Source organism: Delphinus delphis, chromosome 20 (assembly GCF_949987515.2).
Source record: "Delphinus delphis chromosome 20, mDelDel1.2, whole genome shotgun sequence".
Lineage (NCBI taxonomy): Eukaryota > Metazoa > Chordata > Mammalia > Artiodactyla > Delphinidae > Delphinus > Delphinus delphis.
Window position 1 is genome coordinate 28844439 of NC_082702.1, and position 15675 is coordinate 28860113.

Here is a 15675-nt window from a genome sequence, read left to right on the forward strand (position 1 = left end):
TTAATGTTTATGGAATGAATACATGAATACCTGGCACTGAGACTAAAACAGTAAACAAAGTCTCCACCTTCATGGAGTTAAGAGGCTATGGGGTCATCACGATAAACAAATAACTGTAAAAATTAAGCAAACAATAGGTCACTCAAGAGGCTTAGGGTCTCCCAACCAATTCCTAATCCAGGGCAAATAAGCGAACTGTTTGTGTGACCTTCTACTTGAGGAAGGACCTGGAGAAGCACGGCAATTAGCCTCAACGCTCATCAGCTAGGGTTTAGGGCTGGGACAGAAAATTTCAAACCGGTGCTGGGGGTGGGGACAATGGGCGGGCTGTGATTCGGGCCTGAGGAGGTGGAGGTGTCGCGAGCCTGGCTTCTCTTCACGCGAGTAGAACTCCAAGGCTTCTCCAGGACGTAGAGCAGACCCCAGGACCCCGGCCCGTGCTGCAAGTAGAGGGGCGCCAACCTGCGCCCCATCTATTCCCCGGGAGTACTCACCGCCGCTCTCGCCCCGCCGCTAGCTACCGTTGCTATAGCGCCGACGGCGTGTGGTGCGGCCGGCCTAGAGGAGCACGGGAAAAACATGGCCGGCCCCGTTGCCTCCTGGGAAATGTAGTTCTCTTCGGGCCCTAGCACGCCAGCTGTCGGACCTGGGAAATTCTCTTGCTCCCAACCCCGAGGCGCAGTCCGGCATCGCCGCAGTGCATCCTGGGAGTGGTAGTTCTCGCGGCTCCGAGGGAGAATGGCGGCAGGCGGGAGCAGGACGCAGAGAGAACTACATGGAGGAGGCGGGGTGTAGGGCGAGGAAGCTACGCGACTAGCAGTGGCGAAGGCTGCTGTATCGGCAGCATGAAGCGGACCCCGACAGCCGAGGAACGAGAGCGCGAAGCTAAGGTATGTCGGGCTCTCCGGAGTCTGGGATCTTTCGGGCACTTGTAGCTGGGGGCTGGGAACCGGAAGGGCCTGGTTGAAAGGCAAGCGGATCCATGGTCTTAAGCCAAGGGATGACAAGGCCTTGTCAGCAAGGGAGCCAGAGACTTCGGGGGCTCTAAATTCGTGCTGCTCGGGATGCAGGCCTGGTCCTGTTGGACCAGCTCACATGAGAATCAAGACACCATTTCCTTGTCCTGCTTCTGCACCTCATTCCTTGGTTAAATTTGTAGCTACCCAGGTGCCTCAGTTTACCGGACTCTCAGGTGCCTGTGATCATATCAGTTGTGCTTTCTTTTTCGGTAATGATTTCTGCGGACTGACATCGGTTTAGGTGAAATAATCTGTGCGGTCAGATGTGTGTATTTGGAACAGTTGTCTATGTTGTGTCTTCGGCACAGTGGATATAGATCTTTAACTACAATCCCATTTTCTACTTTTGGGGTTCACCCTGTAGCATTTGCTCTTCCATGAGATTACAATAAAAATAGTAATAGAATTTTTCTGTTTTTAGCATTTATTACGTGTCAGGCTCTGCGTTTTCATAATATTTATTTCATATTCTTATCACAACAGATTGCAAGTTAGATATTATACAGGTGGAGTATCAAGAGCCCTGTTTTACAGATGAAGACTTGAGGCTCAGAAGAATTGAGTGTTTCCCTCATTCCGCAAATCAAGTCCTATTGATTTGTCTAAATATATTGGTAATCGGGTCACTTATTTCCATCTTCACCACCTTGGACCAAGCTACCATTACCTCTTCAATGGACCGTTCCAGTAGTCTTCTTATTGGTCTATATTCACTCTACACCCAAACACTCCTTGCTCCCCTTCTGTTCCTTCTTCCACACAAGACTCTTCTCTACACTGTGGTGTGTGAGCTTTTCAAAATACAAATCTAGGGCTTCCCTGGTGGCGCAGTGGTTGAGAGTCCGCCTGCCGATGCAGGGGACACGGGTTCGTGCCCCGGTCCGGGAAGATCCCACATGCCATGGAGCGGCTGGGCCCGTGAGCCATGGCCGCTGAGCCTGCGGGTCTGGAGCCTGTGCTCTGCAACGGGAGAGGCCACAACAGTGAGAGGCCCGGGTACTGCAAAAAAAAAAAAAAAAAAAAAAAGCAAATCTAATCATGGCCCTTTCCTTCCTACATCCTCTGCCAACCACCTGTTTAAAAATATTTCATGGAATTCCCTGACAGTCCAGTGGTTAGGAGTAGGCACTTTCACTGCGGTGGCCTGGGTTTAATCCCTGGTTGGGAATTAAGATCCGGCAAGCCTCGCAGTGTGACCAAAAAAAAAAGAATCTGTCATGGTTTTCTGTTGCTCTTAGGATAAAGAGGAAACTTCACATGCTCACACTGTTTTGCATGTTGTAGACCTTACTTGCATCATCCACAGCCTCAGTAGACATGACACTCTCCCTGCTCTCTGCCCATCAGCCACTTTGGCCTTCTTAGAAGTCCCTCTGTCCTGTGCTTTATCTGGTTACAGGGCCTTTATACGTGCTATTTGTTGCTCACTCTGTATCAGGCAATTATTGGATGTGAGAACCATTGGTAAATGAAATAGACACTGTTTGTGCTCTCATAGAATTTAGAGTCCTACAAGTGAACTCACTTTGCCTTAGGGCAATACCTCTATGGAGTTAAGATATAAAATGTGCTCTATTATGACCCGAGCTACAGCAAAGTTTCACCAGAGACCTGAAGTTTCCATGCCTGAGTCTGTATGTGATAAAGGCAGTATATAAAGATGGGTACAAAGGGGAAAGATCCTTCTGCATTAGTCTACAGCAGTTCCAAGAAACAGATGTCACACAGTGGTATCGTGTGTAATGTCTTTCTTACCTTTTGGGTTTACGATGAAAGTTATTCATTTCTTCTGTAAAGACTTATTTAGCACCTATTATTTGCCAGACACAGGGATTCTGATTTTGGCTAAGATAGAATCCCTGCACAAGGGAGCTTTTATTCTATTGAAACCCTAACTGTTGCCTGTGAGGTAGTTGTTAATGTCATTCACACTTGATGGATGTTGAAATGGAGGCTTGTAGAAGTTATAACTTGCCCAAGGCCACTTGGTTGCTCTGTGAAATGAGGTTTTCTGACTCCAAAGCTTTTTTTCCATTTTCTGCTTGTAAAACATGTTGAAATGATACAGCAAGTTGTTTGCCTGTTTACTTAAAAAATTTCTTTGATCTTTATTTAAAATTTATTTATGAAATATTACTGGTTGGAGCAAAGTATAGGAAATTAAGTTTTAAATCTTAAATATAAAACGATAAAATGTTCATTTACTCATAAATTATCTTCTCTTTTTCTAAACGAGGTGTTATTTACGTACCGTAATGTGCATCCGTTTAGTGTACAATTTGATGAGTTTTGATGGATAAAAACACCTGTGGAACCACCACCACAGTTGATACAGAGAACATTTTAATCCCTTCTAATAGTTTCTTCTTGCTGGTTTGCAGTCAGTCTCTTCCCTCACCTTGGCTCCCAAGCAACCGCTGATAGGTTTTCTCTCACTGTAGATGAAGTTTGTATTTTCTAGAACTTCATATAGGTGGAAGTATACTGTATGTATTCTTGGGTCTGTCTGCTTTCAATCAGCATAATGATTTTTGAGATTGATTCATGTCGTTGCGTGTATCAGTATCTCATTCCTTTATATTGCTGATTAATTGTCTACTGTGTGGCTCTGGCACATTTGTTTATTCATTCACGAGTTTCCGAACATTTGGATTGTTTCTGGTTTGGGGCTATTATGAAGAAAGCGGCTATGACCATTCATGTATAAGTCTGCATTTTCATTTCTTTTGGATGAATACCCAGGAGTCCACTTGGTGCGTGCTATGGTAGTTCTGTGTTTAACCATATAAGAAACCGCTAAACAATTTTTCAAACTGATTCTCCCATTTGTATTAGTTTCCCAGGGCAGCTGGCACAGGTTCCCACAAACTTGGTGTCCTAAGACAACAAAAATGTTTTCTCTCACTGTTCTAGAGATATGTCTGAAATCAAGGTGTCGATGGGGCCTCTGAAGGCTCTAGGGGAGAATCCTTCCTGGTCTCTTCCAGCTTCTGGTGACTGTAGGCATTCCTTGGCTTGGGCTGTATAACTTCAATCTCTGCTCTAGTCTTCCATGGCTACCTTCTCTGAGTTTCTGTGTCTTAAATCTCTGTCTCTTTTCTCTTATAAGGACACCAGTCATTGCACTGAGGACCTACCCTAAATCCAAGATGATCTTAATTTCATTATCCTCAAGGTCCTTAACTTAATTACATCTGCAAAGACCCTTTTTCCAAATAAGATCACATTGACAGGCACCGGTGGTTAAGACTTGGCCATATCTTTTTGGGGGATGCTATTCAAACCCACTACACCATTTTATATTTCCGTCAGCTGTCTGTGAGAGTTCTGGTTGCTCCATAGCCTCACCAGTACTTGGTATTGTCCGTCTTTGTCTTTTAAATTTTAGCCCTTCTAGAGGGAGTGTGGTGGTATCTCATTGTGGTTTTAATTTGCATTTCAGTGATGACTCATGAGGGTGAGTATCTCTTTGAAAAGCTTTTTTCCATGTGGTAGTATCAGTACTTTGTTCCTTTTTATTACTGAAAAATGTACAATTCCGGGCTTCCCTGGTGGTGCAGTGGTTGAGAGTCTGCCTGCCGATGCAGAGGACGTGGGTTTGTGCCCCGGTCCGGGAAGATCCCACATGCCGCGGAGCGGCTGGGCCCGTGAGCCATGGCCGCTGAGCCTGCGCATCCGGAGCCTGTGCTCCGCAACGGGAGAGGCCACAACGGTAAGAGGCCCGCCTACTGCAAAAAAAAAAAAAAAAAGTACTATTCCAGTGTATGAATGTACCACATTTTGTTTAATCCATTCGCCAGTTAATGGTTAGTTGGGTTGTTTCCACTATTTGACTATTATGAATAATGATGCTATGAACGTTTGTGTTCTACTTTTTATATGTACAAATGTTTTCATTTCTCTTAGGTAGATATCTAGGAGTGGAATTGCTGGGTCATGTGGTAAATCTGTGCTTAACATTTTAAAAAAACTGCTGTACTGTTTGTTACGGTCTGAATGCTTGTGTCCGCCACAAATTTTCTTGTTGAAATTCTGATCCCCCAGGTGATGGTATTAGGAGGTAGGGCCTTTTGGAGGTGATTAGGTGGTTAGGAATGGAATTAGTGTCCTTATAAAAGAGGCCTGAGAGACGTCCCTTGCCCCTTCTGCCATGTGAGGGTACAACATTAAGTTGGGAGTCTACAACCAGAAGAGGGTCTTCATCAGAACCCAGCCATGCTGGCACCCAGATCTTGGACTTCCAGCCTCCAGATGTGAGCAGGAAATATCTGCTGTTTATAAGCTACCTAGTCTATGGTATTTTGTTACAGCAGCCTGGATGGACTAAGACATTGTTTACAATGTGGACGCACCATTTGATATTCATGTTTGAGGGTTCCAATTTCTTAACATCCTCATCACTTGTTATCACTATCTTTTTGAAAGTGGGTGTGAAGTGGTATCTCATAGTGGTTTTGCTTTTCATTTCTCTGATGTCTAATGATGCAGAGCTGCTTCTCGTGTGTTGTTTTATCAGGTATATGTCTTCTTTAGTGAGGTGTCTGTTTAGATCTTTTGTTCTTTTTTTGTTTTTTTGGTTGGGTTATTTGTGTTAATATTAAGTGTTATGAGTTCTTTATATTTTCTGGATATAGGTCCTTTGTCAGCAATATGTATGGTGAATATTGTCTCATTCATTTAGTTTACTTAATAGTCTTTACGAGCAGGAGTGTTTAATTTTGATAAAGGTCCAGTTTATCGATATTTCTTTTTATGATTCATGCTTTTTGTGTCATATCGATGAAGTCTTTACCTATCCTAAGGTCACAAAGATTTGTTTGCTTTTTTCTTTTTGGCTGCGTTGGATCTTCGTTGCCGCGCGCAGGCTTTCTCTAGTTGTGGCGAGCAGGCGAGCAGGGGCTACTCTTTGTTGTGGTGTGCAGGCTTCTCATTGCAGTGGCTTCTCTTGTTGTGGAGCATGGGCTCTAGATGTGCGGACTTCAGTAGTTGCAGCATGTGGGCTCGGTAGTTGTGGTACACGGGCTTAGTTGCTCCACGGCATGTGGGATCTTCCCGGACCAGGGATCAAACCTGTGTCCCCTGCATTGGCAGGCGGGTTCTTAACCACTGCGCCACTAGGGAAGTTCCTCCTGTTTGCTTTTTAAATTAAACTTCTTACCCCTATAATGGGTAATTGCTTTTGGTTTTCCTTTTCTCTTTGAAATAAGTTAGAATATATTTTCTTCTTGTGATTGCTTATGTCATAGACTTTTATACAGTTTCCAAGTCTGGAAGGTGAATAAAAAGGTTGGATTAAATAGTTAGCTTTTTATGATAACATTTATTTAATTTGTGTTAAAACATAAGAGGGTACCAAAGTATATTCATGTTTTTTTTTTTTTTTTTTTTTTTTGCGGTACGCGGGCCTCTCACTGTTGTGGCCTCTCCTGTTACAGAGCACAGGCTGCGGACGCGCAGGCTCAGCGGCCATGGCTCACGGGACTAGCCGCTCCGCAGCATGTGGGATATTCCTGGACCGGGGCACGAACCTGTGTCCCCTGCATCGGCAGGTGGACTCTCAACCACTGTGCCACCAGGGAAGCCCTTCATGCATTTTTAAAATGAATTTTTTTACAAGGCATGTAGTGGAATAGTCCAGATTAGTATTTGATAGGCTGAGTTAGAACCATGGCCTCTAAAATTTTTTTTGCTGTTGGACAGAGAGTTGGCACCCTGTGCCTCAGTTTCTCCAGCCAGAAAATGGAGTCAAGAATAGCTGCTTCTGTGAGTTGCTGTGAGAATCTAGTACGATTAGGTTTGGCCATTGTGCTAGGGACAGAGTAGGTATGGCTTTGATTGAGGGTTGCCCAAAGAACCCTTTGCTGACATAAGGCTGCCCCCATTTTTTTTAGATGATATAATTTATTATTTTGAAATGATTTAAAATTTATAGAAGAGCTGTAAGAATAGAACAAAGAGCCCTCACAAACCTATCACCCAGATTCAGAACTTGCTTACATCTTGCTACATTTGCTTTATAGCTCTCTCTCTATCATATAAATACATAAACTATTATTATTTTTTTTTATGAACTATTACAGAGTAAATTGGAGACATCAATCCTCTTTACCCCTAAATACTTCAGCATGTATTTCCTAAGAACAAGGATGCTCTCATATATAAACATAGCCAGTTGTCAATTTCAGAAAAAGTTAACATTGATAAAATACTCTTATTTAATCCAAAATCCATATTTAAATTTTGCTAATTGTCCTAATAATATCTTTTATAGCTTTTTCTTGTTTTTTCTGGTCCAGGTTTCAATCCAGGGTCATACGTTACCTTTAATTGTCATGTCTCTGGTCTGTTTTAATCTCCTTCAATCTGGTCTCCTTTAATCTCCTTTAAATTGGTTCCTCATCCTTTCTTAGTCTTTTATGACATTGACATTTGTGATGAGTAAGGCACTGACCTTTGTGATGAGTACAGGCTATTTTGTTTTGTATAATTTCCCAGTATTCTTTTTTTTTTTTTTTTTTTTGCCTTGCCGTGCTGCATACGGGGATCTTAGTTCCCCGACGAGGGATTGAACCCGAGCCCCCTGTAGTGGAAGCGCAGAGTCTTAACCACTGGATGGCCAGGGAAGTTCCCCTGTATTCTTAGTTGTCTGATATTTCCTTATGATTAGATTCAGAGTATGCATTTTTGGCATGTATATTTTTAAGGAAACATAGGGGCCACTAGAGATCACAGATTTACAACTTACACATTCATCCTGCCTATGAAGGTGTTTTATTTGGCCCAAACGAACTGTGTTTGAAAGTTTCCAAATTATTTTCCAATGTTTAAAAGTTGAGAGATTACACATAAAAGTCTGGATGGCTGCCTTTCTTGAAAAACTAGACTATCTGGCAACACTAGGCATGCATTTCATTAACTAGAGCTGAACAGTGGCTGCCTCTTTAGATGAGAATGTACTTTCCATTGTGCCACACTCCAGCATTGCCCATTTAGTCACAGTAGAGTGGTTTAGAATGTGAGGCTTTAGAGGCAGATCCCGGAATAGAATCCGGCTCCATCATTTGATTTAAGCAACTTAACTTCTCTATACCTCTGTTTCCTCATCTGTAAAACTGTGGTGGTATTTATGATTTTGATGAGGGTGAACTGAGATATAGGTAAAGCACCTAGAACATTGTGGTGTTGTTATCACCGTCATCTCATTGTCATCATCATTACCACCTGTCTAATCCCAGTAGATATTTAGCCTATATTCAGGCCATTCATTCTGTGAACTTACAGTATATGAGTGTCTAATCGGGCAGGTTTTCTCTACTGGGGTCACACTAACTTCTTACCCATTCGTCCCAAATGGTACTAGTGATGTACCACCCTTGGAATAATTGAGAACATAGTCAAACTATTTTCTGTGTTCCTTGGTTCAGTTGAGGAGCCCGGTTAAAAGTGCCAAGTAGGGTACTCAGCACTGGGGACATATGGGTAAATATGGCAGATTTGGTCCCATGGGACTGGCTGCCTTACCGTGGAAGATAGATAATTAAGCAAGTACCAGCAGTAGAGTGGTGTGTTTTACCATGGGAATGGGACATGGTAGCAGGGAGGATCTACTGTGGTATGGGGGTCATGGAATTCCTTCCTCAGGAATATCTATTTAATGTGGTCTAGGGGTCATGGAATTCCTTCCTAAGATCTCCTTAAGGATATTTCCTTACAAGAGGCCCAGGACTCCTTTAGAGGTTGTTCAGAAATATTAGAACTGTTCTTTAGTTCTGGAATGAAAAGATGTGGATATTGAATTCCAAGCTAGTGTCAAAGGTTCTTATGCTGGCTTGGGTGAGATCATCATTTTTTAAATTATTGAGAATAGAAACAGTTTAAATTTATTACTGAGAGGGTTATATACTTAATGGGAGCATAATAATTTTGTTTGAGAAATGTACATTTTAACTTTGCAGTGGAGAAAACCTGGCAGTCACTACCTCAGCCAGGTGATCAAGGTCAACATCATCAGTGGCAACAAGTCATGTTGATGACATGACCCCTTGATCTGTTTAATTAATAATAAAGTGATTAAAATGGTAAAAAAATGTATATTTTTATTAGTGAAGGAATATAGCCAGAATAGATAAGCCTGCTGTTTCAAATAAAAATCCTTTAAAAAGTCTTCCATTTTTGGTGATAATTGTCTTAATATCATTTAACAAGGTAAACCTTAAGTTATAAGGTATAACGAGTTATAAATATAATAACTTAATAAAAGGAAGTTTGTTATTTATGTATGTACCCACTGGGTTTTTTTTTTTTTTTCTTTGCGGTACGCGGGCCTCTCACCGCTGTGGCCCCTCCCGTTGCGGAGCACAGGCTCCGTTCGTGCAGGCTCAGCGGCCATGGCTCACGGGCCCAGCTGCTCCGCGGCATGTGAGATCCTCCCGGACCGGGGCACGAACCCGTGTCCCCTGCATCGGCAGGCGGACCCTCAACCACTGCGCCACCAGGGAAGCCCTGGGTTTTTTCTTTTTTAACCTCAATTTATTTTATTTTTGCAGTTTGGCACTTTAGTGAAGTTCTGAGAAGGTTCTTTTGGCCCCTACCTTCCTCATGGGCCATGCTGGATTATTTCACCAGTTTATCTGATGGTAATTTAGGAAACTAAATGTAGGACATTTTTGGTGGTGGACCAATGACCAAGGAACTTAAAAAATTGAAACTTCGCCTGACAAATTCTACTCTGTTTTTTCCCCCAAATCCATCTTTATCTTTTGCTTGATCTTTCTTCCAGAGTATGGGTCAGCCTTTAATCATCATTTAATAGTTTTGATTGCCTTCTCTAGGTAGAAGAAAGGTTAGTTTTATTTGCTCATAGTTTTGAAACCACTTTAAATACCTTCCTTGAGTAGTTAAGCCATTGAGTCACAGTGAGTTCTTATTACTTTCTATTATTTCCAGGTCTTTTTCTTTCTTTTCTTTTTTTTTTTATTCAACTATAATTGATTTACAAGGTTGTGGTGGTTTCAGGTGTATACAGGTCTGTTTTTTAACATTCTTAATCTTAGTGTTGGCTTTGAAAACTAAATCTTGTCATTGAAAAAAAGTCTTAATACACTTTCAACAATCATTAACTTCTTTGAAGACAGTGCACTGGTGTCTGATTCATCCTTCGATCTTTCCATTGTACCTGGTAGAGGGTCTTGCACATAAAGGAAATGTATAAGTATCTTTTTTTGTTGTTTTGCGGTACGCGGGCCTCTTACTGTTGTGGCCTCTTCCGTTGCGGAGCACAGGCTCCGGACGCGCAGGCTCAGCGGCCATGGCTCACGGGCCCAGCCGCTCCGCGGCATGTGGGATCTTCCCGGACCGGGGCACGAACCCGCGTTCTCTGCATCGGCAGGCAGACTCTCAACCACTGCGCCACCAAGGAAGCCCATAAGTATCTTTTGAATGAAGAGTGAATGGTCGAGAGGCTCAGCAGTCTGATGCATGTTACATGTGACCCTTAGTAATTATCATACTGGCTCCTTGGCTGCTGATTGGAGTTATTATGGCCGAGTTTAGCAATACCGGTTCTGGCACTTAGACTGCAAGAGTCAAGAAAAGTTAAAAGAAAGTTAGAGACCGTGTCTTTTTAGTTTTGTTATCACTATTCTATCCCTTGGACTTAACATGGTGCCAGGCACATAGTAAGTATTCCATAAATATTTATCAAATGAATGAATGGATTCCCAAGAGCATTGCCTGTTATTGGTTGTTAGGCTTTCTACCAGTGAGAGAGGGAACCAGAACCTGAAAGAAATAAGGGAAAATGGTTAAATACTTACGAACTTCAAAATTACTTAACATACCATAAACATAGGTTTATGTTTTGAGAAACAAGACTCTTCACATGCAACTCTCAACAGTTGTTTTCTAGTATTCTCTTTCAAATTTTAAATGCTAGCTTACCTTCCAGGTTTAGTGTATTTTGTTGTGGTTAGTTTATTATGGTAGATTTCTTGATTAAAGTTTTCTTTTCTTTTTTTTTTTTTTTGCGGTACACGAGCCTCTCACCGCTGTGGCCTCTCCCGTTGCGGAGCACAGGCTCCGGACGCACAGGCTCAGCAGCCATGGCTCACGGGCCCAGCCGCTCCACGGCACGTGGGATCCTCCCGGACCGGGGCACGAAGCCCTGCATCGGCAGGCGGACTCCCAACAACTGCGCCACCAGGGAAGCCCCTAAAGTTATTTTTAAAGTGTGACTTTCTAACGTCTCGAAGAAAAGAACTTTATAGTTGAGATGGTACTTTTGGAGCCTCAAAAAAAAGGCACAGTTTGGAGAAGATGAATTTAGAGTTCTGCTAACCTCATTCACTTATTAACCTTTGGTTACAAACTGATTTTGGATTATCTTACAAAATTGTCTCGCTAGCTGATTTTCTAGTGTAAGCTGGGAAGAATCTGGGGGACTGTTGGGTTGGGTCAGGACATGTTCAGGAGATTAAGATGTACATTGCTAGGAACTTGTCTCCAAACATTTGCCCTTGGCATTGTGTTTCTCTGCAAGACCAGCATGTGTTTGAAAGCTGAACCTTGAGCATAGGTTTGAAAGCCTATATAGGCTTGTATTTTTGTTTATGCTACAAGCATCTGTCCTGTTGCCATGCCCATCATGTATTTGCCCTGTAGTTTGGGAAAGGACCTGCCTGTGAAGTGACGTGCCTTCCTTTATGTTAAAGAACCACTCTGTGGATAAGGGTCTAGGTTGAGACCTTTACATCTGGTAGAAACCACATAGAAAACTCAGTTTGAAGGGCCAAATTATGTTGCATCCGGTCTGAGGAGGAGATTTTGTTGCCAGTGCGTGAGTGTTTTCATAACTGTTTGTGATCAGAAAATTCAGAGCTCTGATTTCTGCATTAGCCCTAAGTCTGCCCTTTGTCACCTTCATTTAGTGACTGGATCATTCAAGGCTGAGCCTCAAGGGCCAGCATATCTCCAGTAATAATATAAAATGGGCTGATGTGGCAGCCTTAACTCACTCTGCTGAATTGGGCATGATTAAAGTCTCAAGGCTGCATTAATATGGATTTTCTCTTTCCATGTACAGCAGTCCTTTATCTCACTGTTTCCCAGTTTGCCATTTTTTGAAAACAGAGATGGAAAATTTTGCTGATGATATATTTTTTTCTGTCAGCACGAATGTTCTGCTTTTCTTTTTTCTTCTTTTTTTTTTTTTGCTTGAAAATAGCACCAGGCAAATGAATGCAGACATTACAGTTACCGTGGGCTCCAGCCTGTTGTCATGTCAATCTTGTTATTTAGGTAAATAGTGTGCCATTTTTTGCCGACTCAGCAGCCAATATGCTGCGAGCAATTTTTGTTTCAGTCACATGATTGGCTGGGAACACTATAAATGATACAAATAATTGGGAAATCGTAGTCATTGTTCTCATAAAACCTGATCCTGGCGTTGGAACCAGCCAGGCAGAGGAGTTGCATGTGCAGCCCGGAAAGGAAAGGATGGGCAGCCAGGGTGCCCAGCTTTTAAATTTATCAGACCCCTGCTGCTTAAATTGCCCCAGCTGTTAATGCTGGAACCATTACAGTAATGGACTCAGCAAATGAAGGGGAACGAAGACACGCACACTTTATTACCAGAGGGGCAATTTTCTTTTCATCTGTAATAGCAGCGGTGCCTCGTATTGATCAGCCCATCAAGATACTAATCCTCTGTAAAATTACTCGTTATAACTGAAAATGTGTTAATCCAAATCAGTCTGTGTCCCGACTGCCTACTTACTATTGAATACAGACTATCAGATGGTTTATTTTTCATGATTTAAAGCCTCTGCCCTGGAAATGGTTGCCGTTTCCCCGCAACACCGAGTGCTTAATCTTAGCTCTAGCCCAGGGTTGTCTTTTTGTTTTAAACAGAACATCACCCACTTAATTAAGGAGTGAGTGTCTGTCTTGCTGTCTGAGTTATGCTGGTGTTTTACATTCTTCCGGATTTATTAAGCATCTTGTTTTACATTCGGTCTGTGGTTTGTGCTGTAAATAAAAATAAGCCCATCTTGCACACATTAGAAATTTGCAGGTAGCAAAATGTCAATAAGTAGCAGGGATGGAAGCTTCTTTGATTTACACTTCAGGCACCAGGTTGTGCTTTGTCGATTGAACCCATAGGCAGGATGCATCCTGGTGTCTGCTGTGTAGCAGATGTGTTTTTGCATCTTTATCTGAGAAAGTTTATGGTTATTTCTGCCTCCTTAGTTCAGTAGATTGCCTTTTAGACAATGAGGCATAGCTACTCCACCCCCCCATTGTGTTTTGTGAGACATGGCTATAGCTAGATATTATTTTATTATAAGAAGACCTGTTAAAACTGAGTTCTGTCTTCCTTGATATTCAGAATTTTAGGAGTTACTCCTTAAAACTTTCATTTTTTTTATTCATTATAGTCTTCACGTACATATATATTTATTTGTACACAGACTGATGCCCTCTTGGCAGTATTTTTATTTTCTCGAATATATTGTCATTGCTCAAAGCATTTGTGTGGCATTCTTCATAGAGTTCATTCAGAAATTCTTTTTTTTTGCGGTACGTGGGCCTCTCACTGTCGTGGCCTTTCCCGTTGTGGAGCACAGGCTCTGGACGCGCAGGCTCAGCGTCCATGGCTCACGGGGCCCAGCCGCTCTGCAGCATGTGAGATCTTCCCGGACCGGGGCACGAACCTGTGTCCCCTGCGTCGGCAGGTGGACTCTCAACCACTGCGCCACTAGGGAAACCCTCAGAAATTCTTAATGAGGACTTTCTTTGCCAGGAATTGTGTTAGGGGCTGGAGATTCAAGGATGAAAAAGAGACAGTCTTTGCCATTGAGGACCTTAGCTCAGTTGGAAGATAGGCACGTGAACAAATAATTACAATAATGTAGTATTGTAAATGTTAAAATCCACTTGTGAATGTAGTTCCTGGGAGCAGATATGAGTTATGGGCACAATAGCAAAATCAGCTAATCGATTTTTCTTGCTGTGTTACCAAAAGCAGAATTAAACAGTTTAATCACACTTTAAGACTTGCATCTGAATGATTCCCAGCTGTTTGAAAGAAATCTCATCTTTCAGGAGACTTATTTACTGCCCTCTGGGGACAGTCAAAAGAAGGCTTTCCAAAAATGTTATGCTCAGTGACCGCATCTTTGGATATGTATAGAGTTTCCCATGGAGACGACTTTAAAGGGGATAGTGCTTATTTGATTGCTTATGTTCTGGCATTATATTATAAGTCAGTCTTGTTGCTTTAGAGTATAGTTGATCAAGAGAGACAGTAACTTGTCCTGGTTAAGAGCATGGATTTTGGCCAGCCTGCCTTGTTTTTCCCCTAGCTTTCCTTATTAGCTGGGCAATCTTGGGTAAGTCACCTAATCTTCTTGAGCCTCAATCTTCATCTGTAAAATGGGGATAATAATAGTTGTGAGCATTAAATGGTTTAATATATGTAAAGCATTTAGAATAGTGATGGGCATATATAAGTGCTATGTATATAAGCATTAGCTATTATTACCATGAATGTGACTGTAGGTAATGAAATTATTTTCCACATGTGGCTTATGAAAGGCAACTTTGTAAATGTATGACCATAATATGTGTGGCATATAAGATGGTGAAGCATTTTTTATTTAGAATACTATTTTTTCCTGATTACATAATTTGTTATTTTAGAAAAATTTAAAAATATGGAAAAATACCAAGCAGGGAAAAAAAAAAGTCTCCTATAATCCTTTAGAGATAACCACTGTGTAACTTACTGTATTGGTATATTTCTTATAATATTATTATTATGCCTGTCATACATACAATATGTGCAGTATGATCCTAATTTTATCTAAAATATATTTATGATACATATTTATACAAGAGATATTTTAAACAAAAATTGGAATCATAATGTATATATTTTGTATTCTGGTCTTTTTCACTTACCAGTATCCAGTATATTGTGAATATTTTTCCATTTCATTACAATTATAGTATTTCATCCTATGGATTTTCTTCCTGCTATTATAAATTATCCTTCAGTGACCATTCTTGCACATAAATCTCTGCGCAAATCTCTGGTATTTTCTGTAGGGTAAATTAAAGGAAGGTGAATTGTCGAGTTAACATTTGTAAAGATTTTTGGCTTATATTGTCAGATTGCCACCCAGAGGGGTGATGCCGGTTTCCACTCTAACAAGCAGTGCATGAGAATGCATATTTGGTACATCCTCTCCAACACTGGGAACTGTCATAAGATAAAAATATTTGCCAATTTGGGAGAGATGAGTAGGAGCTCATTGTAGAACTATTTTGTATTTTCTTAATTACTAAGTACTGTATGGTTGAATTTACTCCTGTTGTGATTATTGGCCAGATATAGTTCTTTTGTGATTTGTTTATTTATATAGCCTTCATTCATTTTGCTAATGTATGTGTTTTCTTATTGATTTGTAAGAACACTTTATAGATTAGGGATATTATCATTTGTTAATCATGTGCTGGAAATATTTTTCCTTGTTTGTTTATTGCCTGCCTTTTACTTTCGTATTTTTGTTATTCAGGTTAACGGTCGCTTATACGTCCTTCTAATAATTTTACATTTTTATTTTTTTTGTATAATTCTTGTAATGCATCTAGAATT

General features: G+C 41.4%; 2 protein-coding genes across 3 annotated transcripts in view; one reads left to right on the forward strand and one right to left on the reverse strand.

Annotated features, from left to right (window-relative positions):
• The window catches only part of RPGRIP1L (RPGRIP1 like), a 98998-nt gene extending 98485 nt beyond the window's left edge, over nucleotides 1-513 (reverse strand). The window contains exon 1 of the mRNA XM_059999156.1: nucleotides 495-513. The gene's annotated coding sequence lies outside the window, so the exon portion shown is untranslated. The remainder of the gene's footprint in view (nucleotides 1-494) is intronic.
• Nucleotides 514-778: 265 nt separating this feature from the next.
• The window catches only part of FTO (FTO alpha-ketoglutarate dependent dioxygenase), a 374156-nt gene continuing 359259 nt past the window's right edge, over nucleotides 779-15675 (forward strand). For both annotated transcript variants that reach the window (XM_060000764.1, XM_060000765.1), the window contains exon 1: nucleotides 779-890. In XM_060000764.1, the coding sequence (XP_059856747.1) occupies nucleotides 846-890 (45 nt within the window). In that variant the 5' untranslated portion in view covers nucleotides 779-845. The remainder of the gene's footprint in view (nucleotides 891-15675) is intronic.